Source organism: Somniosus microcephalus, chromosome 2, assembly GCF_052327205.1.
Source record: "Somniosus microcephalus isolate GS21.2 chromosome 2, FLI_Smic_1.0, whole genome shotgun sequence".
NCBI lineage: Eukaryota > Metazoa > Chordata > Chondrichthyes > Squaliformes > Somniosidae > Somniosus > Somniosus microcephalus.
Window position 1 is genome coordinate 254,782,740 of NC_140988.1, and position 26,992 is coordinate 254,809,731.

General features: G+C 47.3%; 1 protein-coding gene across 1 annotated transcript in view; it reads right to left on the reverse strand.

The window, feature by feature from the left end:
• The window catches only part of fam149a (family with sequence similarity 149 member A), a 213,866-nt gene extending 197,836 nt beyond the window's left edge, over positions 1-16,030 (reverse strand). The window contains exon 1 of the mRNA XM_085970968.1: positions 15,066-16,030. Coding sequence (XP_085827094.1) covers positions 15,066-15,619 — 554 coding nt within the window. The 5' untranslated portion in view covers positions 15,620-16,030. The remainder of the gene's footprint in view (positions 1-15,065) is intronic.
• Between the last annotated feature and the right edge of the window lie 10,962 nt (positions 16,031-26,992).

A 26,992-nucleotide genomic window follows, 5' to 3' on the forward strand; every position in this document is an offset into this window, starting at 1 on the left:
CACCTGAGAGAGCAGACGTCTCATCTGAAATACGACACCTCCAACAATGCAGCACTCCCTCCGTACTGTATTGGAGTGTCAGCCTAGATTTTTGTGCTCAAAGTCTCTGGAGTGGGGTCTTGAACCCAGAACCTTCTGACTCAGAAGTGAGGGTGCTACCAACTGAGCCACAGCTGCCCAAATTTCTTACATGCGCTCTCGGTGGGTGAGGCTCCTCAATGGTAGTGTGAAGCTAGTTAATGATCTCTTTAATACTGCAATGTAAAGCATAGATATCGTAAACAGCAGCGATGACCTCAATGGCTGAGACTCATGGGATAAAATTCATGCTCCAGTTACTCATGGGGTATCTTCTGTTTCTACTATCTGATGAATATTCACGAAATAAGCTAAGGCATCCTTTCCCCTTTCAATCGCTAAGAGAAATTAGTCATTTTCTCAAGTGTCATATTTAATTTTACAACTTGAAGCACATCATTCTAATTACAAAAGCACTAAAGATATTATCAGTGCTCTATAAGAAGAGACAATAGAATGCAGACAGTGAATAGAATAAAAGGCAACGAATATTAAAGCCAAAAAGAAGGAATTAGATCTTCCAGATTCAGAATGAAAACCTACACCCAGCTGTTCTTGCATTAACATTTTTTTAATTAGTTACTTGCACTCTGAGCTTAACTTGGACTGAGACAATTAAATATTGAAAACTTCAGTCTTAACCCTGAGCTCAAGTTTTCGGGTCCTTGAATGGCAGGGTATTATATATTTCATTTCAGAGAAGAAATGTTATACTATGTAAAGATTGGCTTGGTTTGCTGTTTTAATTAATTTCTTTCCAATTGTCAGTGTTTGAACAGACTGAGGTTTCCTGCACTTTGGGAGCGTTTCTCAATTTGTGAGCCATTTTCCTATTGTGATACGTAATCTAAATTATAACTTATATAAGCGTTGTATTTAAAACATCTACGAATTGTAGAGCATAAACCAGCACTGTTTATTCCAATCAATTTTGTGTCTTAGGAGGAATTCAAGGTGTAGTTTTTTTTTGCAAAATGAGCTGTTGAGCTCTGCAGGGTCACTGAATGTGGAAAACATTCAAGAGATGATTTCACTGCTGAACTCCTGATTGACAAATTTTTCAATGGATTGTGGCAGTCTGTCATGTGCGTTGAATATTTGTTCTGTTCAACAGTCATTCACTGCGTATTTCATTTATAACATATTCAAGAAGGTGAAAGACCTGGTAATAATGTGCAAACCTCTGCTCCTTGAGGTCCTCTATCATAAAATTAATATTCTTTGTGGTCCTACATCACACAGTGCTACTTATTATTAAAGCGAATTGAAAAATGAATCATTAAATAATATTATGAGCCGTAAAAAAACGTTATTATGGCCGCCACAAAAAAAACTCTCAGTAAAGTACAGGACAGTAATTTAATAATGAGGTTTGATGCACTAAACAAAATACACTACTCAAGCTTTGCCGTTGTGATGTGTAATGTGATCACAACCCTTCATTTGGATAACTGGTTGTAATTCACAGAGATACCCACAATCCTCCCTTGATTTTAACGTGCTAAATGAATATTGGCATGCGGCAGATTATTAAAAATATTTTTATTTTGGTACTCACTCCCACAATGGTTGAGCAGCACCAGCCAATGATGGATGTCATGTTCAAGCCCAAACTGCTGCTATGGAATGTTGTCAGTCTTCAGGTAGGGATGAATCAAGTTATACTCACTGAGTGTCAATCAATACGAATGCAGGTACGTCCCAAGAGACTATGCTTTCTTAGCTTATGCACAGAATATCAAAATGTGTAATACTCCTACCTTGTTCATTAAACAAATACTCTGAATGTAGTTTCAAATGGATAGCTGCCATTCTGTTTGTCAATAGGCACGATTTTTTAAAATATTTGTTCATGGGATGTGGGCGTCGCTGGCAAGGCCAGCATTTATTGCCCATCCCTAGTTGCCCTGGAGAAGGTGGTGTAGAGCCACCTTCTTGAACCGCTGCAGTCCGTGTGGTGAAGATACTCCCACAGTGCTGTTAGGTAGGGAGTTCCAAGATTTTGACCCAGCGACAATGAAAGAACGGCGATATACTTCCAAGCCAGGACAGTGTGTGACTTGGAGGGGAACTTGGAGGTGGTGGTGTTCCCATGTGCCTGCTGCCCTTGACCTTCTAGGTGGTAGAAGTCGTGGGTTTGGGAGGCCGAAGAAGCCTTGGCAAGTTGCTGCAATGCATCTTGTAGATGGTACGCACTGCAGCCATGGTACGCCGCTGGTGGAGGGAGTGAATGTTTAAGGTGGTGGATGGGGTGCCAATCAAGCACGTTGCTTTGTCTCAGATGGTGTTGAGCTTCTTGAGTGTTGTAGGAGCTGCAGTCATCCAGGCAAGTGGAGAGTATTCCATCACAATCCTGACTTGTGCCTTGTAGATGGTGGAAAGGCTTGATGTCAAAGGCAGTCACTCTCACCTCACCTCTGGAATTCAGCTCTTTCGTCGATTTTTGGACCAAGGCTGTAATGAGGTCGGGAGCCGATTGGTCCTGGCGAAAGCCAAACTGGGCATGAATTAGCAGGTTATTGGTGAGTAAGTGCCACTTGATAGCATTGTCGACGACACCTTCCATCACTTTGCTGATGATTGAGAGTAGACTGATGAGGCGGTAATTGGCCGGATTGGATTTGTCCTGCTTTTTGTGAACAAGACATACCTGGGCTGTTTTCCACATTGTCGGATAGATGCCAGTGTTGTAGCTGTACTGGAACAGATTGGCTAGAGGCACGGCTAGTTCTGGAGCACAAGTCTTCAGACAGCCGGGATGTTGTCGGAGCCCATAGCCTTTGCTGTATCCAGTGCGCTCAGCTATTTCTTGATATCACGTGGAGTGAATCGAATTGACGGAAGACTGGCTTCTGTGGTGGTGGGGACCTCAGGAAGTAGGCCGTTATGGATCATCCACTCGGCACTTCTGGCTGAAGATGGTTGCAAACGCTTCAGCTTTGTCTTTTGCACTCACGTGCTATGCTCCACCATCATTGAGGATGGGGATATTCATGGAGCCTACTCCTCCCGTTAGTTGTTTAATGGTCCACCACCATTCACGACTGGATGTGGCAGAACTGCAGAGCTTTTATCTGATCCATCAATTGTGGGATTGCTTCCACTTTTTAGCATGCATATAGTCCTGTGTTGCAGCTTCCCCAGGTTGGCACTGCATTTTTAGGTACGCCTGGTGCTGGTCCTGCCATGCTCTTCTACACTCCATTTTTAGGTACGTCTGGTGCTGGTCCTGGCGTGCTCTTCTACACTCCTTATTGAACCAGTGGTGGTCCCCTGGCTTGATAGTAATGGTAGAGTGAGAGATATGCCAGGCCATGAGGTTACAGATTGTGGTGGAATACAATTCTGCTGCTACTGATGGCCCAAAGCACCTCATGGATGCCCAGTTTAGAGCTGCTAGATCTGTTCTGAATCTATCCCATTTAGCATAGTGATAGTGCCACACAACACGATAGAGTGTGTCCTCAGTGTGAAGACTGGACTTCGTCTCCACAAAGACTGTGCGGCGGTCACTGCTACCAATGCTGTCATGGACAGATGCATCTGCGACAGGTAGATTGGTGAGGACGAGGTCAAGTAGGTATTTCCCTCGTGTTCGTGCACTCACCACCTGTCGTAGGCCCAGACTGGCAGCTATGTCCTTCAGGACTCGGCCAGTAGTGGTGCTACCGAGCCACTCTTGGTGATGGACATTGAAGTCCCCCACCCAGAGTACATTCTGTGCCCTTGCTACTCTCAATGCTTCTTCCAAGTGGTGTTCAACATGGAGGAGTACTGATTCATCAGCTGAGGGAGGGTGGTAGGTGGTAATCAGCAGGAGGTTTCCTTGCCCATGCTTGGCCTGAAGCCATGAGACTTCATAGGGTCCGGAGTCAACATTGAGGACCCCTAGGGCCACTACTTCCCGACTGTGCTGCCACCCCTGGTGGGTCTATCCTGCCGGTGGGACAGGACATACCCAGAGATGGTGATGGAGGAGTTTGGGACATTGGCTGAAAGGTATGATTCTGTGAGTGCGACTATTACAGGCTGTTGCTTGACTAGTCTGTGGGACAGCTCTCCTGATTTGAAAACTTACAACAAATAAACCATTTTATTGATTCACCCCCACCTGAAGCCTGACAACATTTATTTTGGGAGTGATCCATTTGGAAGGAAATATGAGGAGAGGCAATATAAATTAAATGGTACAATTTTAAAGGGGGTGCAGGAACAGAGAGACCTGGGGGTTCACAAACACAAATCTTTTAAGGTGGCAGGAAAAATTGATAAAGCTGTTAAAAAAACATATGGGATCTTTTGCTTTATAAATAGAGGCATATAGAGTACACAAAACAGGAAGTTATGGTAATCCTTTTAAAATCACTGGTTAGGCCTCAGCTAAAGTATTATGTCCAATTCTGGTCAACACATTTTAGGAAGGATGATCTGGACGAGGGAATTGGATGTAATATCTCCAAATTTGCAGATGACACAAAGCTGGGTGGGAGGGTAAGCTGTGAGGAGGATGTCGTGAAACTCCAGTACGATTTGGACAGGTTGGGTGATTGGGCAGAAACATGGCAAATGCACTATAATGTGGATAAATGTGAGGTTATCCACTTTGGTGGCAAAAACAGGAAGGCAGATTATTATTTGAATGGCAATAGATTGGGAGAAGGGGACGTGCAAAGAGACCTGGGTGTTATTGTGCACCAGTCGCTGAAGGTAAGCATGCAGGTGCAGCAGGCGGTTAAGAAGGCAAATGGTATGCTGGCCTTCGTAGCAAGAGGGTTCGAGTACAGGAACAAGGATGTCTTGCTACAGTTGTACAGAGCCTTGGTGAGACCGCACCTTGAGTATTGTGTGCAGTTTTGGTCACCTTACCTGAGGAAGGATGTTCTTGCCATGGAGGGAGTGCAGCGAAGATTCACCAGGCTGATACCTGGGATGGCAGGAATGACGTATGAGGAGAGATTGTGTCGATTGGGCTTATACTCACTGGAGTTTAGAAGATTGAGAGGGGATCTCATCGAAACCTATAAAATTCTGTCAGGTCTGGACAGACTAGATGCAGGAAGGATGTTTCGGATGGCCGGGGAGTCCAGAACCAGGGGTCATAGTCTAAGGATAAGGGGTAAGCCATTTAGGACTGAAATGAGGAGGAACTTCTTCACCCAGAGAGTGGTGAACCTGTGGAATTCTCTGCCACAGAGGGCGGTGGAGGCCAGTTCATTAAATATATTCAAGGAAGAGTTGGATATATTTCTTGAGGCTAAAGGGATCAAGGGATATGGGGAGAAGGCAGGGACAGGGTACTGAATTTGGATGATCAGCCATGATCTCATTGAATGGTGGAGCAGGCTCGAAGGGCCGAATGGCCTACTCCTGCTCCTATCTTCTATGTTACAGGTGCAGAGGAGATTCACCAGAATGGTGGATGAAGCTATCTAAACAGCTTCCAGGATAGCAGGCATTAATGTGCCAGACAAGGTGAGTGGCACTGCACACAAATTGCACGTTAATTGAATGAAATCCTTTTCTCTTCACAAAATTAAGGGGGTAGTCATATGGGGTTTCAGTACCACATGCGTTACCTCAGTTGTTCGTTGCACCTGTGGGAACCCTGCCAGTCCGTAGAATTGGACTGTTCCTTCTCATTGTTTTGCAAGTTCCATGGAGAAGGTAATAAATTGCAAGGCCCACCAAAATAGAGCATGAGTGACCTTCTTCATACAATGGGTAGTTGTTGCCTGACTAATGAGGTAGCCCGAAACGGTTTGTTAAAAACAGTGGCAAAAACAAATTCAAGGTCACTTTAACTGGTACAGGCAATGCTCTTCTCCTCATTGAAGTGGGCTTTAAGTCTTCAGCAGCAGCTCGCATGCCTCTCCAATGGCCTTGTGGGGGGGAGGTGGGGGCTGGTTAGGAAAGTGAAGTCTTCTGAGACACTGATGGGCTGAGAAATCTGAGTTCTGTGAACACTATGAAATGGGTATCTGTGTGTTAGAAACAAACATCTTCTGTGATGCGTCACTCTACGTTCCTACAATTATCCTCTCCCATATCCTCCTCTGCCTCTTCAAAACAGAGGAAAAGAGGGATTTTAATCGGGTGAATTATTTCTCCAGTCCAAACATGAACTTTCTCCTATTCTCACTATAAATAACAGGCAAAGTTTTCAGAAAAGATCCCGAGCACCAAACAGCAAAAATTGATGTCCAGACAACATTTCAAATATCTTAATCAAGATTGACTCCTCGATGCAGTATTCACCTCAGGGTTACCATTGTGCTGCATATACTACTACCTATATAATGGTGGTGTTCTCCGGTTGGGCTTGGGGCAGTAATTGGGTGAAATAGTGCAGAGATGTGGCAGGGTGGGCTCTGCACGGATGATACTGCAGACTGCTGGGGTTTACTGAGGATAATTTGGGTGCAACGTTTTTTGTGACGGTTTTGCAGCAGTCGGTCATACTGCCCCATTTCATTTATTTTAGCATCCCAAAACTTCATGAAAATGGCCAGTAATAAGAAATAAAATCCAGCCCAAAGAGTCCTACAGCAGCTTTAGTTACTAGACATGTAACAACACCATTCTAATCTCTTCCTTGAAACATTATTTTTTAGGTTTATTATGCTCACCAAGGTGAAAGTTATTAGTATTAGCGAATTGAACACTTTCCATTTCTGGCATAAGGTATCAAAATCAAGTTACGCCCATGTCAGCTATAGGCAGAGAATGCAAGCATAGCAACAGGCAGCTGGCATGATGAATGCAGTCTCTCCTACCCAAATCACTTGGCAAGCAATACAAAATATCTCTGTCCTGAACACATGTGGCGGTAAGTGGCCTTAGTAGGAGTCTGTGCTGCACTTACCACGGGCATAATGAGTAATTGGAAGAGGCATAAAGGTAGGCATAATATCTTAATTAGCAAGAAGAACTCTATAGGAGGAGGTTATACCACTAATTCCTCAAGGTTAGGAATGATAGCTTATTCAAATATTACAGCAACAGCAGGTGGTACTAACCATACATGTTGGCATACTGAACAGACATCTCACACAGACGTAGCACCTTCCTTTAGGTGTTTATATAGAAATAGAGCACGAGGTAGAGAATATCACTTGATCACTTTCTCTTTCTTCTTGGGAAATGGGTGACATTGGGAAGACCGCATTTATTGACACACAAGGGGACAGAACTGTGGCACATCACTGCACATTGTGACATAAAAATAAATATTTGGCTGCAGTATTTTTTGCCAATCAGTCATTTTTATTATTAATAAAAATACATGTGGGAATGACATGCAACAACAACAAAAGCAGTGGGAGAACCGGGCAGCATGATTATAAAATACATATGCAAATAATTAGTGTAGATGTTGGGAAATACTTATCACCCTCTGCAACAGATTACCGAAGCATGTGGTGAGTATGGATTCCCTACAGACCTTCATAAGGGAGATGGACAAGTTCCTAAATGAGAGCCTGTTACCAAGTATTACAAGGTATTTACAGCGCAGAAACAGACCATTCGACCCAACAGGTCCATGCCGTGTTTAGGCTCCACACAAACCTCCTCCAACCCTTCTTCATCTAACGTCATTAATATATCCTTCTATTCCTTTCTCCCTCATGTGATTATCTAGCTTCCTCTTAAATGCATCTATGCTATCTGCCTCAACTACTCCTTGTGATAGCGAGTTCCACATTCTAACCATTCTCTGGGTAAAGAAGTTTCTCCTGTATTCCCCATTGGATTTATTAGGGACTATTTTATATTTATGGCCCCTAGTTCTGGTCTTGCCCACAAGTGGAAACATCTTCACTATTTCTACCCTATCAAACCCTTTCAGGTCACCCCTCAGTCTTCTCTTTTCTAGAGAAAAGAGCCCCAGCCTGTTCAATCTTTCCTGATAGGTATAACCTCTCAGTTCTGGTATCATTCTAGTAAATTTTTTTGCACATTCTCTATATCCTTTTTAGAATATGGAGACTAGAACTATTCACAGTACTCCAAAGTGTGGTCTAACCAAGGTTCTATACAGGTTTAGCATAACTTCTCTGTTTTTCAATTCTATCCCTCTAGAAATGAAACCCAGTGCTTTGTTTTTTTATGGCCTTATTAACCTACGTCGTTACTTTTAGTGATTTGTGTATCTGTACCACCAGATCCCTCTGATCCTCTACCCCATTTAGACACTTATTTTCCAAAGGTGTATGTGGCCTCTTTATTCTTTCTACTAACATATACTACCTCACACTTATCTATATTGAAGTTAATTCACCATTTGAGGTTAAGTTGTGGGGTAGCTAGGAATAGTACAATTCACGAGTTCATGGTCTTCTGGAGTTTGCTTGACTCCCTTAGGGGGTCAGAGAGGAATTTCCCAGAGTTTTTACCTAAATTGGTTTCAGTTTTTTTCGATATAATTTTTTGTCTCCCCCAGTGATGGGGGAGGGAGGAGGTGAGTTGATGGTGTACACGGCTGCACTATGTCTGAATGAGGCAGGCTTGATGAGCCAGGTCATTTTTTCCAATTCTTCTCATATGTTCGCATGTCTGGGTGTTGGTGATGGCATACCAAGGTGCCTGCCTCTCTGCTGATTTTGAGTCTTCTGCACCATTGCTCCTTGATTAGGCAGGTAGCTCTGGTGCATTTAATGGACAAGTGAAGGGGGTAAGTATTGGTCTGTGCAACTTCATTTTCACTCTTAGTCTGCCCTCTGCTGTTCCACAACTACAAACAACAACAAATTGACCACTGCTTAGACCTCCATACTGTAGCGTGTGCAGAAACGAGTCTCTGGCTGCATTGCAAGTCTGTTCTCTGATTGCACTGGTAGGGTTACAGCTGCCCCTCCAATGCTACCTCTTATTTGGTGCTAAACACAAAAAAAGGAGCAAAATCAAAAGGGCCACAAAATATGGAGAGGGAGCCCTGATAGACTTTTCACAGCCACTTTGTATAAAAGATTTGTTAATTCTTACATATCCTCACAAATGCCAAAGCAAAATTACTGGAGCAGCAAAAGCCATGTCAGAAAAAAAGTTTACAGCGAACCCCTCCTCAATAGTGAAGCGATATCACTAGAAACAATCATTCTGTACTGCTGCTGCCTTGCATTATCTGGCTTCAAAAAACCGTTTCAGGTAGTGGCTTGGCAGGGAGCGTCCTTTGATGGTCATTCTGTTTGAACCTGTTACTTACACAACCTGAAAGATGTGATTGCTGTACCTTACCATCCTGGTGTCCCTTTTGCCCAGCCCTTTTGCTCAGCCCTCCCATGAAAATGGAGACAACGGTATTGATTTCAATGTCAAAATGCTTCTGGCTGGTAGCAATTCCACCGTTAGTTTTTCTTTTACACTCTAAATTGTTGATGATCTTCGACTTTCGCATCTTCCTTATAATGTACAGATGGTCTTTGTGTAGCAGCATCAAATGTGAATCTTACACCAGGAGGGAAAACAGCAAAAAAGCACTTGTGCTGGTGCATCAGGGGTCATTTTGATTTTGTGCGATAGTGTAAAATGGGTGATAGTCAATCGGCAGCCTGTGTTACATCTCTCCCGTATTGTATTTCCATTGATGTCAAACAGAGTGTCGATTTGCTATCACCCAGTTTACCTATCGCAAAACGTGAAAATTTACCCCCTAGTGTGCAACTCCAAAAATACTTCCACAGAGCTGTGACTTATGCACTATATTGTCACGAGGGGGCTGGAAATATCACACTCGTGATTTCTTAAGTCGTTTTACACAGGCAAGTCAATCTTGTAATCGTAATAGTTTGGGACACTATGAAAATCAGGGCCAGAGCAACCAACATTTTAAAGCTTCACAAGTTGGGTTTATTTTTGTTTTCAATAATCTCTGGTTTGCTCTCATTCTCCACTGACTCTTTGCTGGACAAGGTTCTGATGCCTCCACTGAGCTGCGAGCTTAGACAGTGAGTGCCAATAATCCTTTTGACTGTGGGAGGCATCACACCTGCACCCGATCCCGTCCTCACCCGATGTCCCATCACCCCAGGCTCGCTGACCTACATTGGCATGGCCTCGCCCCTCCCTACCTCTGTAACCGCCCCCAGCCCTACAACCCTCCAATCCTGGGCTCTTGCGCATCCCCGATTTTTGTTGCTCCACCATTGGTGGCCGTGCCTTCAGCTGCCTAGGCCCTAAACCCTGGAATTCATTCTCTAAACCTCTCCGCCTCTCTACCTCTCTTTTCTTCTTTAAGATGCTCCTTAAAACTGATGTGCCTCAATAATTCCGAGACTCGATGTTAGCAAAAAACAAGGCTTTTATTAACTTAGAAAGTAACACGTAAGAGAGAGAGGTATCTTCCTTCTGGAGACTGAGGCCAGACTGAGCTAGCTTACAAAAGGGGCCAGGTATGGGCGGAGCCCTACACACACAGCACATTCCAGCACATTCCAATAAACAATACAATGAGGACTGGGGGAAGGGAAATGACACTGAAACCGACCACAGTCACAGGCAGTGATGAATGGAATATTTCATCACATTCACCCCTTCTATAGATTTAGTCTGTTCGGGGGTTTGATAGTCCTCTGCGACTGACGTGGCTGTTGTGGTGCCGCGGGTGTCGGCTGGGTGTCTCCGGTAGTCTCCTGGGTCTCTGCCGGGGGTGCCGCCAGGGTTGTTGAAGGGGTAGTTGGTGGGGGTGCCATTGGTCGATGTTCTTCCGGGGGTGATGAAAGAGTAGTGGGTGGGTAAGAGTTGCTGTGATCGTTGTTGCTGCTATTGCCATGGTTGTTGTCGATGCCGGCTGGGGCGACGTCTTTTATGGACACGGTGTCCTCCCTTCCGTCGGCGTGCCGGACATATGCGTATTGGGGGTTGGCGTGGAGTAGGTGTACTGGCTCCACGAGAGGGTCCGTCTTGTGGCCCCTCACATGCCTTCGCACGAGTACCGGACCTGGGGTGGAGAGCCATGACGGCATGGATACGCCTGAGGTGGATTTCCGGGGAAAGGCAAACATTCGTTCATGAGGCGTGGCATTAGTGGCCGTACACAATAGCGACCGTATCGAATGGAGCACATCCGAGAGGACTTCCTGCCAGCGGGAGATAGGGAGGCCCTTGGTCCTTAGAGCTAGAGTGACTGCTTTCCATACTGTCCCGTTCTCTCGCTCCACTTGGCCGTTACCCCGGGGGTTGTAGCTGGTGGTACGGCTCGTGGCGATCCCCTTGGACAGCATGTACTGGCGTAGCTCTTCACTCATGAAGGACGCCCCCCTATCCGTATGGATGTAGCTCGGCATACCGAACAGGCAGAACAGGCTGTTGAGGCATTTAATGACCGTGGCGCTGGTCATGTCTGGGCAGGGGAAGGCGAATGGGAACCGGGAGTATTCGTCCACAATGTTCAGGAAGTAAACATTGCGGTCGACGGACGGGAGGGGGCCCTTGAAATCTAAGCTGAGCCGCTCAAAGGGCCATGTAGCTTTGATTAAGTGGGCTCTATCTGGGCGGTAGAACCGAGGCTTGCACTCAGCACAAGTGCGGCAGTTCCTGGTCAGAGACCGAACTTCCTCAATCGAGTAGGGTAAGTTACGGGACTTTATGAAGTGGAACAGCCGCGTGACCCCTGGGTGGCAGAGGTCGTTGTGGAGGGTCTGTAGCCGATCCCCGGTGGCGCTGGCACACATCCCTCGTGAGAGGGCGTCAGGGGATTCATTAAGGGCCCCTGGCCGGTAAATGATGTCATACTCGAAGGTGGAGAGCTCGATCCGCCACCTAAGAATCTTATCATTTTTAATCTTCCCTCTCTGTTTATTATTGAACATAAACGCTACCGACCGCTGGTCGGTAAGTAGGGTGAAGCGTTTGCCGGCTAGGTAGTGGCGCCAGTGGCGCACTGCCTCCACGATGGCTTGGGCCTCCTTTTCCACGGAGGAGTGTCTGATCTCGGGCCCTTGGAGGGTCCTCGAGAAGAAAGCTACGGGCCGCCCCGCCTGGTTGAGGGTGGCCGCCAAGGCGAAGTCAGACGCATCACTTTCCATTTGAAATGGAGTGTTCTCGTCCACTGCCTGTAGCGTGGCCCGCTCAATATCCTGCTTAATGCTTTTGAAGGCGGCGTGGGCCTCAGCAGAGAGAGGAAAAGAGGATGCTTTCAAGAGGGGGCGGGCTTTGTCGGAGTAGTTGGGGACCCATTGGGAATAATAAGAAAATAACCCCAGGCACCTTTTCAGGGCTTTGGGAGTGTTGGGCAGGGGCAGCTCCCGTAGGGGGCGCAATCGGTCGGGGTCTGGTCCGATTTCCCCATTCTCCACCACGCTGCCTAGTATGCAGAGGCGCGTGGTGTTGAAAACGCACTTGTCCTCGTTGTAAGTGAGGTTGAGTTTTTGTGCGGTTTCCAGGAACCTCTCGAGGTTCGAGTCGTGATCCTGCTGATTGTGGCCGCAGATGGTGACGTTGTCGAGGTAGGGGAAGGTTGCCTGCAAGTGGTGGTCATCGACCATGCGGTCCATCTCCCTCTGAAAAACCGAGACCCCATTCGTCACCCCAAAGGGGACTCTGAGGAATTGGTAGAGGCGTCCGTTTGCCTCAAAGGCGGTGTACGGGCGGTCCTCTGGTCTGATAGGGAGCTGGTGGTACGCTGACTTGAGGTCGATGGTGGAGAACACCCGGTATTGGGCGATTTGGTTCACCATTTCTGATATGCGGGGTAGTGGGTAGGCGTCTAGTTGGGTGTACCTGTTGATCGTTTGACTATAGTCGATCACCATCCGTTTCTTCTTGCTACCCCTTACCACTACCACTTGGGCGCGCCACGGGCTGTTGCTGCGTTCAATAATGCGCTCTTTCAGGAGCCTGTCTACCTCGGTCGCGATAAACCGCCTGTCCTCCCAGCTGTACCTCCTGCTTTTGGTCGCTATTGGCCGGCAGTTAGGGGTAAGGTTCGCGAATAGCAAAGGCGGCTTTACCTTCAGGGTAGCCAGACCGCACACTGTGAGGGGCGGCTGGGACCCACCGTACTTGAGCGTGATGCTTTGGTGGTTGCACTGGAAATCCAGGCCCAAGATCACGCTCGCACATAGGTTCTTCATGATTAATACTTTAAAATTATCGTATACAGTTCCGTTAACGCCCAATTGTACCGTGCAGTAACCCAGAATGGTCGATGTCTGGGTTTTATCAGCCATAGAGATGGTACCCTGAGCAGGGACCACCTTTAGGGAGAGTTGCTGTGCCAGTTCAGGGTGGATAAAACTCTCCGTGCTTCCACTGTCAATTAAACATTTAACCCGGCACCCGTTTACCTCGATGTCCACCATTGATTTGGATAGCGGGTGCGGCCTGGTCTGGTCCACTGTGACCGATGCCACTGTAGGGCCCTGATAGATACAAGATGGCGCCCACGCTGTCTGCTCATAAGATGGCGGACCCCACGAGGTCGGGCAAGGTGGCGTCCAAGATGGCCGCTCCCACGGCGCACACGCGGCGGTGGCGGGTTTTCCGGCGGTTGGTTTTCCAGCGGGGTTCCCTCTGCACACCTTCCTGAAGTGCCCCTTCTTACCGCACTTAAAGCAGGTGGTGCCTTTCGCCGGGCACAGGTTTCTGGTGTGTTTTGGCTGCCCGCAGAAGTAGCAGTTGGGTCCCTGACGTGTCGCGGCTGTCGTAGGGCTTCTGGGGGGAGAGCGGGGCCCCGCCGGTGTCGGGCTGCCGGGCGGGGAAGATGCCTTCCAAGATGGCGGCGCCCTCGGTGCACACGTGGCGGCGTGGACGGCGCGGGCTGAAGAGTAGGCGTCCGAGTTTCTCTGGGCCACATCCAGGGATCGCGCGGTGTCCGCAGCCTGTTTCAGGTCCAACCCCGTTTTTTCCAGCAGTCTTTGCCGGATGTAAGTGGAGCTGAGGCCTGTGATAAAGGCATCGCGAACAAGCTCGTCAGTGTACACTGCGGCTTTTACATCTCAGCACTTGCAGTCTTTGCCAAGCATTTTCAGGGTGCTTAGGAACTCCTCCACCGATTCCCCAGGTCGCTGTGCGCGAGTAGCGAGCAGATGCCTAGCATACACCTCATTCGTAGGCTGCTGGTAATGCGCCTTTAAGATGTCACAGGCGGCCAGGTACGTATCGGCGTCTTGGATGAGGGGGTAAACCCGGTGGCTTACCCAATTCCGCAGAATTCCGAGTCTCATCCTCGCAGCGTCCGTAGCGTCTTTGACGGCTGCGGAATTGTCCAGGAAGAATTCCGTACACTCAAACCAGTGTCCGAAGCGTGCTGATGCGTCCGGAGCATGTTGATCCAAATCCAAACGTTCGGGTTTCAGGAGTTGATCCATAGTGTTGAAAAATAAGTTAATAAAATTGATGTGCCTCAATAATTCCGAGACTCGATGTTAGCGAAACAAAACAAGGCTTTTATTAACTTAGAAAGTAACACGTAAGAGAGAGAGGTATCTTCCTTCTGGAGACTGAGGCCAGACTGAGCTAGCTTACAAAAGGGGCCAGGTATGGGCAGAGCCCTACACACAGCACATTCCAGCACATTCCAATAAACAATACAATGAGGACTGGGGGAAGGGAAATGACACTGAAACCGACCACAGTCACAGGCAGTGATGAATGGAATATTTCATCACAAAAACCTACCTCTTTCACTAAGCTTTTGTCCCAATATCTCCTTAATATGTGGCTCGGTGCCTAGTTTTTATTTATATCGTTCCTGTGAAGGACTTTAGGATGTTTTACTTCATTAACGGTGCTATATAAATGCAAGTTGTTGTTGTTCATGTCTAAAAATACACACTTCCCAGCAGGGATCGCTGGATACCAATCATCTAACTTAACACAGACCAAGGATCAAATCCAACAAATCAAGATTAGTTTTAAGGAGGGGCCGCTGTTAAGCAACCTTTCCAGACTTTCTGAAAACAAACGTACATTTAAACATCAAATCTGCAACACGTCTCTCCCTCCCCACCTTCCCCATCCCCCTCCCCAATAGATTTGAAACTCCTTACTTTTCGTTGTTACTTTCTATTGAATCGGTATCTGTAAGCCACTCCTCACCGATGTCGGGCAAAGTGAATGGATGTTGCTTGTTAGGCACGTTCCATGTAACACCATCTGCAATGTATACCGAGGACCTTCCTGAACTGGACATGAGACTGTTGTTTGATCCACTGTGAGCCTGCATGGTTTTCACTGCATTTAAACTAACCAGACTGGAGCTTGGAGCTGGTCGGACTAATATTTGATTTGTAGCACCAATGCTCAGCCCGGCTGATTTAGTCACACTGGCTGAGGCTAGAGGAGAGGCACAACTGTTTTTGACAGTGGCAGGGCTACCTGGAGCAGAGGCAGTTCCAGACAGTACAGAGGCTTTTCCTGAGACATTGAACAAGGAAGAAGTGAGAGGCATTGTTTTGGATGAAGGTATTGAGATGAGTGATGATCCATAAGGAGAGGCTGATGATCCACTGTTTGAAGAACTAGCTGGAGGGACCACAGGAGAAGCAGAAGTCTTGAAAATCTTTGCAAATATGGTTCCCAAGTCCAGCACTGCGAGCTTCATTTTTTTTTAAAGAAAATTAAAACAAGTCAGCTTCGGATGCAGGGCTCCAAGCAACAGGAATAGCAGTTTCTAATTGAGGAAATTTGAGGTAATCTGACTTTCCCATTAGTTGCAAGAGAAAAAAATAAAAGAACAAACAGCTTCTTTAGAAATCAGTCTTGCAGATTTTACTGAGGCTGTAAGAGAGTTGCTTTCCTTTTCTCTAACAGAAACTGCAGTCCTTGCCAACAGGCCGCACTGTACCCAAGGTAAGATTTAAGAAAACAAACACAGTCTTGTTTGCCAGTCTTGCTAGTTGATCTGCTGTTACAGATATATCACAGATGAGGAAATAACTGCAGTCTTCCTGTTTGCTTGGCTGTTTGTAAAGTAAAAACTCTCTTCAGCGAACAAGAACAAAAGATTGCTATCAAAAACAGAGTAGGCTGGCTAACGTGCCTGTCAGGTGACAGCAGCAGCACAGGTTGCTATGCAAAACAAAACCCTTATTCCTGGTTGGTCCGTTACCAATGACTGAAAGGCGGTTCTTATATTCACCATGTAAGGAAACAGATTTCTTGATTCTGAAGCTATGAAGGATTGATATAGCACTTATATAACACATAGAAGGCACTGTATACAAGTTCTCACCTTATAAAGCTGTGGCTGCTGCTGACTCTCATTCGAGTGAATTTGCACTCACTCTTTAGCTCCAGTGCCAGAGTTTGCACTCACAAAGTCGATCGTGAACTTTGGGTAACTGGGCGATTCCGCTGGTACCCTTGGCGAAGAGGCGGCTGCGATTTTGAGGCACCGGCCACATTAACATCGGGCTGGTGAGCAAGTGGGCATTCCGATGCAGCCCGATTGAGGCCTCCCAATATCGGCCGCCCCAGCCGCCAGCAAGGGGTGGCGGGGGGCGGGATCGGGCAGGGTGGGGGTCTCGGTGCAGCAGCGGCACTGATTATTTTTGTGGGGCCTGGAGGAGCACTTGATAAAAGTCTGTGAAACAGAAATCAGCCAGCAAAGTTCAAAGCTCGCCGACTTCTCACTTGTATCTGAATTAGGTGACGGTGGGAGCAGGTCCACCTGGTTTATAGTGATCTAATAAAGTGTAGTAGTGGCGTGAAAACAGGAAATTCCCGGTGACAACGCCGCCAGGTAAGTGGCCCTCCAATGCAAATGAACGGACGGATCGATAAAGCTGCCAAAAAGGTCAAGGAAACTTGCGTCTACTGCATTAATGGCACATAATGCACGAAATGCAAGTACCTTCAATCGCTTTAGCGCAAGAGCAATGTAATATTTGTGTAACTACTAAAGATAGTAAGCAAATTCAGGGCCATTTATTTATTTGTTTGTTTGCCACCCCTGTCCCTCCCCCCACCCACCCATCCATTCCCAAATGGGATTCCAATATTCAGACAGTCCTCCTTTACCAGGAGGACATGATGATCTGTGGTGTCATGCTGGATTTGGCTATGGGTGGTGCAAAAAGTAGATTATCTCTCCATCACTTCTGAAGTGATTGACTGTAACAAGTGTCGCTAATTTTAGAAAATAAATTCACTGTGTTGTAATTAACAATTTTATACTTCCCCAAAAGCCTAATATCCGTTGCCAGCTTCACAGAAATAACTGGCCTTTAAATAGAACACGTAGGTTTACTGTGTGACCTTTAGCTGAGGGAGCTGTTCTAAAGAACCGCTCATCTTTCAGTGTATTTCATTTCAGACAGGAATACTATCACCTGCAAAGAAAAGACACAATGGAAGATGAGATGGATGAATAGCAGCTGGAATAATTTGCTTCCTTTAATTATGGAGTCTTCATTTAGCAGCTTGATTGTGAATGTATCAAGCTCCTTTTAGCTCCATACTCTGGAGTCAAGCTGTATCGTACAATAGTATATAAAAAAGTTTAACCCATTTTGACAGAAAGCTGAATTACACGTATTCTCTTTCTGCCTAGAGCCGAGAAATTGGATTGATAAAATTGCAGTATATGTTGTGTATGTACCTTTAAGGGAATAACTGGTCTTAGACTGCAGTACCGGCAGTGACCACCCCTGTATAAAAGGCCCTAGCAGGCTTCTGCAGTTTCAGTTTCAAGCTGCCTCTTGTTCAGTAAAGTACCTGTTAAACTGTTCTCCCGAAGTCCGTGTATTATTGAGGCGCGGACTTTACAGTGGCGACGAGTAAGTTCGAACTCACCTGCAGTGTGGCATGAAGGGATGTAATCTGTCACCCCCGATCCTCTCTAACTTCTACCGCTGCACTATAGAGAGCATCCTGACAAACTGTATCACGGTATGGTACGGAGGCTGTAGCTCCCATGACCGGAAAGCCCTGCAGCGGGTAGTCAAAACTGCCCAACGCATTACCGGCACCCGGCTACCGACCATAGAACATATATATCAGAAACGCTGCCTACGGAGGGCACGGACCATCATCAAAGACCCTACCCACCCCAGCCACAGTCTGTTCACCCTCCTACCATCTGGAAGACGCTACAGATGCATTCGCACCCGTACGACCAGATTTAGGAACAGCTTCTTTCCCAGGGCTTTCATCCTACTGAACTCCACAAATAAACACTAAAGCCTGCACATCTGCCGATGCACTTTATTCACTTTATTATGGTCATATTTATGCTAATATATATGTATGTTGAAATGTTTAAGTGTCCTAATCCAAATTGTACACTCTCGGGAGCCGCAAGCCTACATTTCGTTGTACTGCACTTGTGCACTAACAATGACAATAAAAGTTGATTTGATTTGATTTGATCATCTCACGGGGATCTCGCCTGAAAGGAAGGTCCTGGAAGGTCGTAGTCTGAGCAATGGGCGTCGACCGAGGGCAACCGCCCAAAGAATCCATCGGTGTTTGGAGAATTGCGGGAGAGACTGTGGTTCCAGCGAATCGTGCTGGTAGCAGGTAGCGCGCTGACCCTTCCAGACTGCGGCGGGCTCAAGCTCGATCGAGCGACTCTACAAATCGGGCCGCACAGCGTCGCCGGGAAAAGAAAACGAGAGAGAGGGTGGCGCGCGAGAACAGGACAGTGGAGAGAAACTAAACAGGGGGGAAAGGAAAGCGAGACGCGCCGAAGCTGCGGGTCGCTAGAATGCTAGGAGCAGCGTGGCAGTAAGGGGAAGAAGCAAAAGCGCAGGAGGCGCCATTTTATCCTGTTGGGGAAGAAGCAAAAGCACAGGAGGTGCCATTTTATTCCATTGGGGAAGAAGCAAAAGCGCGGGAGGCGCCATTTTAAATCGCCCAAGATGCCGAAAAGTGGCAGTATCACTGCTTTCGACAACGAGGTAGAAGATTGGACCACGTATGTGGACAGAATTGAAGTGTACTGCAAGGCAAATGAGGTGGCTGATGGAAAGAGGGCGTCGGTATTATTAAATCTGATGGGTGCAAGTACGTATGGCCTATTGCGGAATTTAATTACCCCAGCTAAACCAATGGAGAAAAGTTTTGAGGAGATTGTTCATATCTTACAGGAACACCTAAGCCCTACACCACTGCTGATAGCAGAAAATTTCAAGTTCCATAAAAGAAACCAGCACAAAGATGAGAGCAATACTGACTATCTTACGGAACTACGCAAGTTATCGAAGCACTGCCAGTTCGGAGCAGGACTGGCAGACACCTTACGGGATAAGTTTGTCTGTGGGCTCCAGAGTGAAGGAACCCAGAAACGACTACTTTCAAAAAAGGACCTGACGCTAGAACAGGCTTTCAGCGTGGCAGTATCCTACGAAGCAGCAGCACGGGGAGCTGCGGAAATACAACAGAAACCACAAGAATACAGCGCTAACGAAATGGCATATGGAGCCGAAAAGTGCTATCGCTGCGGCAGAACAACCCATGAGCAGAAGGACTGCTGGTTTAAAGACAAAATATGCAGGCAATGCGGGAAAATGAGACATATAGCAAGAGTCTGCAGGTCGGGAAAGAAGACCAACACGGCAAGAACTACTAAGGAACAGTGCAGGAAAGTAAAGAAACTGACAGATAGTAGTTCAGAAGATCAGGAGAGTGATAAGGACTCCGGGAGCAGGCGACTAAGTTGTTTAAAGTTACACAACGTGATCGCAAAAGAAGATCACCGAACCATTTGGGTCACCCTCATGATAGCAGGGTCCCCAGTGAAGATGGAATTGGACACAGGATCAGCCCTAACTGTCATGAATCGACGAGACTATGAGCGGCTATTCTCACACATACCCTTAAAGGACACGTCCATTGTATTGAAGACATACACAGGGCAAAAGGTCTACCCCAGAGGAAAAATAAGGGTGCCAGTTGAATATAACGGAAAGGAAACACAGAAACTATACATGTATATACTACGAGATGGAGGACCACCATTATTGGGACGTGAATGGATCCGAAGACTACAATTGGATTGGCATTCCATTCTGGCACTAACTGTGACTGACAAAAAAGATGATGACGTCGCACCTGGACGTCTGTCACAAATTCTATCTGACGCGGAAGAGGTGTTCCAACAAGGACTTGGGACTCTAAAAGGAGTAAAGGCAACCATAAAGATTGAGGATAACGCAACCCCAAAATTTTTCAAGGCCAGACCGGTGCCATATGCGATACGCCCAGCTGTGGAAGCTGAACTGGAGAGTCTGGAGCGTTCGGGGGTGCTGTCTAAGGTGGACTGGAGCGAGTGGGCCACACCCATCGTTCCTGTAATGAAGAAAGCATTGAGCAGCACGCCTGGGGAGCCAAGGAAGGTTCACATCTGTGGGGGCTTCAAGGTGACTGTGAACCCAGTCCTGCACACAGTACAGTATCCGCTTCCGCGGATAGAAGATATTTTCGCCTCACTATCTGGAGGGAAACATTTTACAAAGATTGACCTGGCTCAAGCGTATCTACAAATGGAGGTGGAAGAAGCATCTAGGAAATACCTCACGATAAACACTCACAAAGGCCTTTACCAGTACAATCGACTGGTATTTGGGGTAGCATCGGCCCCGGCTATGTGGCAGAGGGCAATGGAACAAGTCCTGCAAGGGATCCCGGGGACCCAGTGTTATTTGGACGACATCCTGGTTACGGGCGAAAATGACAATGAACACCTTGCCAACCTGGAACAGGTGCTCACGAGATTGCAGGAATATGGGCTACGAGCCAACCGTCCCAAATGCGAGTTCTTCAGGAGACAAATCTCGTATTGTGGCCACATGATTGATGAGGAAGGGTTGCATAAGTCGCCGGACAAGATTGAGGCTGTAGTCAAGGCTCCAGCACCAGAAAATGTGTCGCAACTGAGGTCGTTCCTCGGGTTGGTGAACTACTACCATAAGTTCTTGCCGAATTTATCTACAATTCTGCACCCACTGAACGCCCTCCTTCAAACTGGTGTAACATGGAAATGGAGTGATGAGTGTAAGCGTGCCTTTCAGGAATGTAAATGCCAAATCACTTCAAAAGAAGTATTGGCCCACTACAACCCAACACTACCGATTCGGTTGGCATGTGATGCGTCACCTTACGGCATTGGAGCGGTGCTGTCACACAAATTCTGTGACGGTTGAGAGAAGCCAATAGCCTTTGCATCGCGCTCGCTAACCTCAGCCAAGCGTAACTACGCCCAGATTGACAGGGAGGCCCTCAGCCTGGTGTGGGGGGTGAAGAAGTTCAATCACTATCTGCACGGGCAGAAATTCACCCTACTGACTGATCATCAACCCCTGGTCTCAATTTGTAACCCAAAGAAGGGCGTTCCGGTGATGACGGCGCAACGGCTGCAAAGATGGTCACTTTTTCTAGGGGCAGATCAGTATGACATAGAGTACAAAGGTACGAAACAACATGGAAATGCTGATGGGCTGTCGCGCCTACCGTTGCCTACGGTGGAAGAAGCACCTGCAGTGGACCTTGTGGAGATATTCCATGCGACCATGGTCGAATGTTTGCCTGTTACAAACGCAAGTATTGAGAAGGAAACCCGAAATGACCCGACACTCTCTCGGGTCTATGATTTGACGGTGAATGGATGGCCTGCATATGGCGACTCACTGTTGCCAGCATTCTCGCCAAGGAGGGAACAACTGTCAATGTGCCGGGGAACCTTGATGTGTGGATCCTGAGTGGTAATTCCACCCAAGTTGAGAGATAGAGTACTCAATGAGCTTCACGAGGGTCATCTGGGAGGGGTAAAAATGAAGAGCCTAGCCAGGGCATTTGTGTGGTGGCCGGGAATCGATAAAGAAATCGAGGATATGACCAAGAGATGCACAGGATGCCAGAAGGTCCAAAACGCTCCACCACAGGCCCCGCTACATCCATGGGAGTGACCCTCATCTCCATGGCAATGGGTACACATTGATTTTGCTGGTCCATTTATGGACTCAATGTTTCTAATTGCTGTGGATGCCCATTCGAAATGGCCAGAGATCATTAAAATGTCCTCCACCACCACGGAGAAAACTATTGCAGTCCTAAGAACCATCTTCGCCAGGAGTGGGTTGCCAGAACAGATCTGTTCCGACAATGGTCCACAGTTTGTGTCTGAGGATTTCCGGAGGTTCCTGAAGAATAATGGGGTGAAACATTACACATCTGCCCCATATCATCCAGCCACAAATGGATTGGCTGAGAGGTTTGTTCAGACCTTTAAAAAGGCCATAAAGGCAATGTATAATGACGACATACCACTGCAACACAAGGTGGATAACTTCCTGTTTGCTTACCGGAATGCAACACATGCAGTAACCAACCAAACTCCAGCCGTACTGTTTTTTAACCGGAGACTAAGATGTCGCTTGGATTTGCTCAAACCAAACATAAGACGAGATGTTGAGGATAAGCAGTTCCAGCACATAAATGAGAAGCCAACCAGGAGCTTCAAGATAGGGCAACCAGTCTTGGCCCGCGACTACCGAACAGAAAAATGGCAGCCAGGCACGATATGCACACAGCAGGGACCACTAATGTACACAGTGGACATTGGAGAGAGCATCATGAGACGCCATACTGACCAGATTCTAGAGTCACAGGAACAAGCCAAACCTGTACCACAAGCATGTGCACCTGGAAATGAGCCCAAAGTACAGATTGCGTCTACCTCAGAAGCAGGGGTATTGGAAGCTGACGAACCAACCAATGACAATGAGCCAGAATTGACTTCACCGCCAGAACAGGATACTCGAGAAAGGCGCTATCCAGTCCGGATCAGGAAGCCTCCTCAAAGACTGAACTTATAAATAACTATTTCAGTTGATGTATATATTACTGAGAAAATTGTAATTGTAATTAGTCATTATTTAGTTGTTAAATGAATGTTATGTACTGTTTATCTAAAAGGGGAGGAATTGTTGTGTATGTACCTTTAAGGGAATAACTGGTCTTAGACTGCAGTACCGGCAGTGACCACCCCTGTATAAAAGGCCCTAGCAGGCTTCTGTAGTTTCAGTTTCAAGCTGCCTCTTGTTCAGTAAAGTACCTGTTAAACTGTTCTCCCGAAGTCCGTGTATTATTGAGGCGCGGACTTTACAGGTAGCACCCTTCAGGAAGCTTTTGAATGTAAGCTCACATTTCTTTGAACTTGCGGAATGTTTCTACTATACCGTCGGCTTCCCAGTTCATGAGGGGTTGCATTTGCACAGTCGTCATTTTAGTTTCCCGTACGATTCACTCTCAAATCACCGCAGACATCGGCACTCACAATTAGCTCATAAAATCACTTTTCGTCTTATTCGTAGTTCGTATAGCACAATTTTTTACTCACTTATACCGCTGCCACCATGTTGTGTCTCCTTGTGTTCTTATACTATAAATAATAGACACTTTTAGCTCATTTTAGTTACTGCTTTTACTAGCTGTATTCTTGCCTTGTTTCTGTGCTGCCGCATGGTGCGGAGTGATACAAGATGTCCGACGCTACACTGAGCACTGCCCGTGCACAGTGTGCCACATAACAATATAACTACACCATATCAAAGTAGTTCCATACCAAAGTAGTTCCATTTAATGATGTGATACTATAACAATGTAACAGACAGTAGGGGCTGTATTTCTTTCTTTGCAGTGGGGTAGTAGTCTGCCCCATTAAGTGCCTCATTTATTTGGACAAAGAGGCACAGACTGCCTAATGGGGCAGGAAAGTCCTGTAAAAGAATTTTGGATGAGGTTTTTCCAAGCTTAATTTGAGATCAAGGCCAAAAAAAAAATTTTCCCCTTTGACGTATACATGATACCTGTTTGTCCACCATTTAGGTGATAAAGTAGCCCTAGTCTGTGTAAACTATAGATATTTAAGTGTCCTTTTAAAACAACACATGGGTTAGTCCATTCACTACATGTAGACAGTTTGGGCCCAAATTTCTGCATATATTTCAGCATTATCATACCATATCTGGGGCAAGTGAGGGTTGAAATGGGGGCGGGACCCAGATCCACCAGGTCGCTACCCTGTCCTGTATCAGGCGCTTCTGCCAGAAGTGGGGGCGGGTGTTTCTTATGCCCATTTCCTCCCATGCAGACATCAATAAAAGTGAGACAGGATGGCATTTTGGCCTAAACTGCTGCCAGTCCTGTCAGCCTCAGTTTCCCCCAATGCAATGTATGCATGCATTAAGTGGGCATGCACAATCTCCAGTACCTGGTGGAATGGGGCCCACAAGAATTTAAAAGTAATTTTTCTTACAGCTACTAATCATGGGGTGATCAGTTGCTGTAAGGAAACAATCTATTTGGAAATGAGCCACTTTGGTTTATGTTTCAAGCAGTCTTCAAACTACACAGCTGACTCATCAACGCTGACTCTTCCTCCCCAACCTCACCAAACAGGTGCTGCAGCTGAGTTACAAAAATGGCACCGTCACCTACCTGATTTATGCAAGTGCGCCTGGGGGGGATTCAAGGCCTGGGGGAGAACGGAGGCCTCGTGGGGGGAGGGGTCTCCGATTGCAGGGGGTGGGTTAGGTCGGGACGCTGGATCCAGGAGGAAAGTGTAAAGGCATTTACCTTCTGGATCCAGCAGTCCTCGCACTGCATTAGCTGGCGGGTTTCACGAGGCCTGCAAAGCCAGACCAGCTAAAGTTAAAATCAAAATGGAGGTTAAAGAAGAGGCTTCCAGCCTCATTATAATATTTAAATAGATGACCCACCTCCTGGCAGCGGATTGGCTGCGCGCCTCCCGCCCGCCTCCATTTAAAACCGAAAGTGGGCGGGTTGGAGGTGGGTTCAGGTTGGGATTCCGATTTTTAACACTTTAACTTCCCACATGCCTCCAACCCACCGAGTTTTTTCGGTTAAAATTCCCCCAAAGTGCCAGTGGCTGGAAATCCCGTTCCACCATTGTTATGGTGTCGGATCAGACTTTGTGGGTTTTCAGGGTCCTTATATCTAGCATTGGCTTCAATGGAGATTAAAATCAGGCGGGAGGTAAAACCAGCATTCTATCTGATCTCGTCAGTTTACCGACGGATGAGTTAGGTTAAAATTGCCCCCTATGTTCAGTGATGCCAAAATATTACAATGTGGCGGAGCCACCAAAGGACTCAGAGCGGTTGTACATAATTCCTTTAACAGCAATGTAGTTACTGTCTGTGCCTGTACCTTAAATTACACTGTTTGACTGTACAATGTCTAGTTACCTTTACAGCACGGTTTCAACGTGATGACGTCATGCCGTTGGTCACGTGGTGCCCCAATGGCAGGAAGAACGTGATGACGTCATGACGTCACTCTCCTAATCAGAAGATCAGTCCTCGTGGAGCCCTCAAGGAGAGTAGACCTGTTATTGATGTGTTCTAGCAGTTTCCAGCTTAAATTCGTTTGATTTCATTAAAGTTCATTAATTTAATTACCTGAGTCGAACTCAGTCTTTTTGATAGGAACCTCCGTTCCTATATTGGTGACCCCGACTTCTACGAACGATTTTCGTGGAAGATTCGACATGGACACGAACGCCGTCACGCTGAAACTGCCACAGTTCTGGGAGCAACAACCAGACGCCTGGTTCATCCAGGCATAAGCCCAGTTCGCCATTCGGAACATCAACGCGGATCATACCCGTTATTATTACGTGGTCTCCGCCCTCGACAGCGCAACTGCATCACGGATCATCAGCCTCATCGGTAGTCCTCCTACTGACAGCAAGTATGATGCAATTAAGGCACGGTTGCTTCAGTTTTCGGGCTATCAAAGTCGGAGCGTGCTCGCTGGCTCATCACGCTGCCCGGCCTCGGGGATTCCAAACCGTCCAAGCTCATGAACCAAATGCTCACGCTCTTGGGTGCTGAACCGGAATGTTTCATCTTCCGGGAGCTTTTCCTCTATCAACTGCCTGAACAGGTTCAGGCTGCCCTGGCCAGCTCCGACATTACTGACTGCGCCAAGCTTGCGGCCGAAGCCGATAAGATTTTCACGGTTACCCAGCAGTGCTGCGCGGCCACGAGGCACCCACCCCCCACAGATGCAGTCCCGGTTTCTCCTACAGCGGGCTGGTGCTCCTACCACACCCGTTTTGCCGCGAAAGCACGATGCTGCCGTTCCCCCTGCAGTTTTTCGCCAAAAAAAACCAAGAAGGCGCAGGCGGCGTCCCTGGCGACGGATGACCAAGTCTAACGGGCGTTCCGCAGTGGCGATGGCTGTCGGTTCTACGGGGAAACTCCTCTATATCACCGATTCCCTCTCAGGCCACCGTTTCCTTTGTGACACCAGGGCGCAGTGTAGCATTCTACCTGCGTCGAAGCTCGACACGCAGACTGGGAACCTTGGTTTTTCCCTTGTAGCGGCTAATGGCGCAGCTATTCGAACGTTCCGAAAGCGGCGGGTCGAAGTCTGTTTCGGCAGTCAGCGCTTCTTTTGGGATTTCGTCATGGCTACGGTCTCACAGTCTATCCTAGGGGCAGATTTTCTGTGTGCCAACAGCCTACTAGTCGATGTCCGACACTGCCGGCTGATCAATGCGGCCACCTTCCACTCGGTCCCGTGCTTCCACGGCACTTCCGTGGCGCGCTCCATTGCCTGTGCTTTCCCTCCTCCAGATGATTTCACGCGGCTCCTTGGGGAGTTTCCGGAGCTGACAAGGCCCACCTTCTCCTCTTCGGCGACAAAACATGGTGTTGAACATTACATCACCACTACTGGCTCCCCGGTTTATGCGCGGGCTAGAAGGCTCGAACCCGGCAAGCTTGCAGCTGCGAAGGCAGAGTTCGCCACAATGGAGCGGCTCAGCATCATTAGGCAATCGAAGAGTCTCTGGTCTTCGTCTCTCCACATCGTGCCGAAACCAGGCGGCGGCTGACGGCCATGCGGTGACTACCGACGCCTCAACGACGCCACCTCTCCGGATCGGTACCCGATCCCGCATATCCAGGCCCTCTCGGCCCACTTGGCGGGAAATACTATCTTCTCT